Raw genomic sequence first — 2,019 nt, 5'->3', positions numbered from 1 at the left:
CCACTGCATCCGCCTGTTCACAAGGTCTGGTTCCAAGAACGAGCGAAACTCCAGCCCACCACTCCCTCCACTGGCATCCACCTCGTCGTAGCTACCTTCCTGCTGCACCTGCATGTTGGGGTGCAGCCACTTGTAGTAGGTGACCCTCAGCCCCAGCCCCAGCAGGTAGCAGGGCAGGGCAGCAGAGACCACTGGGAGGAGGTATGAGTACTCCTCAGAGGGAGCCCAGCCCCAGAGCCAGGCAAGGGTCAGCAGGGTGCTGTCCACGAGGATGAAGCCATGGTAGATGATGCTGCGGTACAGTGTCCTCCCCTGTGCCACATTGAACCAGCTGAAGTAGAGGATCACAGCCACCATGGCCCGGTAAAGCTGCTCGGGGCCGGATGATTCCATGAAGTCCGTGCCCTGAAGGCTGACCCAGAGGAACATGGCCAGCCACACAAGTGGGAAATGGAGAGCCACACCATAGGGCCAGAGCAGGGCGAAGAGGGCAACCACCAGGATGCGGGGGCAGATGAGGAAGAGGTTCCATAGGAAGTAGATGATAGAAGAGCCCAGGCTCAGCTCATACTTGTCCTGTAGGAAGGAGCGCAGGGACTGGTGGTAGTCCAGCAGAGACCAGGACACACACAGGAATGCGGTGCCGATTCCCAGGCCTGCAAATACAGAGGTGAAGATGCTGAAGGGGGAGGGTGGCCCAGCCCGGCTCAAACCTCTCTCTGCCCAGTACTGCTAAAATGAGCTTCCCCCCAGCTCAAAAAGCAGCTGCTTTTTGAGGGGCTCAGAGCATCAGCACCCACATTTCTCTCCTTGCCTTCTGCCCTCCCCGAGGACAAGGAGGCTGGTGCCTGGCCTTGCTCAGATGGGGAAGAAGTGCTGGGAGAGAGCCCATCTCCCAGGCGTGGAAGCCCCCAGCCCACAGAGGCAGGTGAATGCTGGCTCTCACGTTGTTGGGCTCCCCATTTCCCTGCAGTGACACCTACTCCCCACCCCAGGAAGGGCACCACAGCACCTGCTCAGCAGCCTATGCTCCACCCATTCCAACATCAGCACCTCTCCACTCTGCAGAGGGCGCCCGATTTCTCACCTGACCCTCAGCCTCTCCTGGGGCACATAAGAGAATGACCACAGTGGTCCCCCAGCTTCAACCTTCCCACCCCAAGCCCAGCATGGTCCACTGTGGCATGTGAGTGCAGGACAGGGGTCCACCCTATAGTGTGACATGTCAAAGGAAGGAGTGACATAGGAGCAGAATGACACTACAAGTGTCTTGCTGGTTCTTCCAGTCCCTGGACAGCCTCTCCAGTCTGCCTCATCCAAGCCCACTCTGACTCCAAGCCTGCACCCCCGCAGCCCCCTCCCTTGGCCCCAGACCCCTCACCTTGGGAGAGCTCAGCCTTGTTTGTCCGCAGAATAATGTAGAGGAGCAGGGTGAGCTGTGGGGTGTTCTCCAGGAAGGTCTCGAAGAGACGCAGCATGCTGATGTCGTGGGAGAGGAACGCCATGTGTCTCTGCTCATCCTCCTCCTCTGCCTTTGCCCAGCACACCTTCCAGCCCACTTTCAGAGCATGGAGGCACCTGTGTAGGGACCCAGCTGGTGGTGAGGGCCCACGCAAGGCACCACACACCTTAGTCCTCACGCTGCCCTGACAAGGTCAACGAACTCCTGACAGGACAACAAACCCCACTGATTTATGTCCAAAGCCCTCCTTCTCCCTGCCCAAACCACGCACCACAGTAGTCACACGATGCCCAGCCATGGGTGAAGTGCAGGTGTAAAACAGCATCGACCTCAGGGGACTGCCTGGATTATTCCCTTCCCCCGGCTAGGCCTCGCTGCTCCCTTGAACTGCCGGGAGCGCCAAGGCCGTGACGAGGCTTCGGGGCGCTGTTCCGTTTGTCCCGAGGGCAGCGGCAACAGCACCGGGAGACAAAGCAGAGCCGGAGGGAAACTTCAGTTGCAGGGACAAAGGTGGCTCCCACCGACACATTTCATCCGGCTCCAGCGCGGGACTGGGC

General features: G+C 59.5%; 1 protein-coding gene across 3 annotated transcripts in view; it reads right to left on the bottom strand.

Moving 5' to 3' along the window:
* XKR8 (XK related 8) overlaps positions 1-2,019 on the bottom strand; it is an 8,452-nt gene extending 6,433 nt beyond the window's left edge. The window contains exons 1-3 of one of the 3 annotated variants that reach the window (XM_008631598.2): positions 1,734-2,019; positions 1,382-1,578; positions 12-656 (exon numbers count right to left, since the gene is read on the bottom strand). In XM_008631598.2, the coding sequence (XP_008629820.1) occupies positions 12-656; positions 1,382-1,505 (769 nt within the window). In that variant the 5' untranslated portion in view covers positions 1,506-1,578; positions 1,734-2,019. The other 2 variants (XM_017731571.1, XM_017731572.1) reach the window with 2 other exon arrangements.

Source organism: Corvus brachyrhynchos, unplaced genomic scaffold (assembly GCF_000691975.1).
Source record: "Corvus brachyrhynchos isolate BGI_N302 unplaced genomic scaffold, ASM69197v1 scaffold454, whole genome shotgun sequence".
NCBI classification, from domain to species: Eukaryota; Metazoa; Chordata; class Aves; order Passeriformes; family Corvidae; genus Corvus; species Corvus brachyrhynchos.
This window is presented reverse-complemented; position numbering and strand designations above follow the sequence as displayed.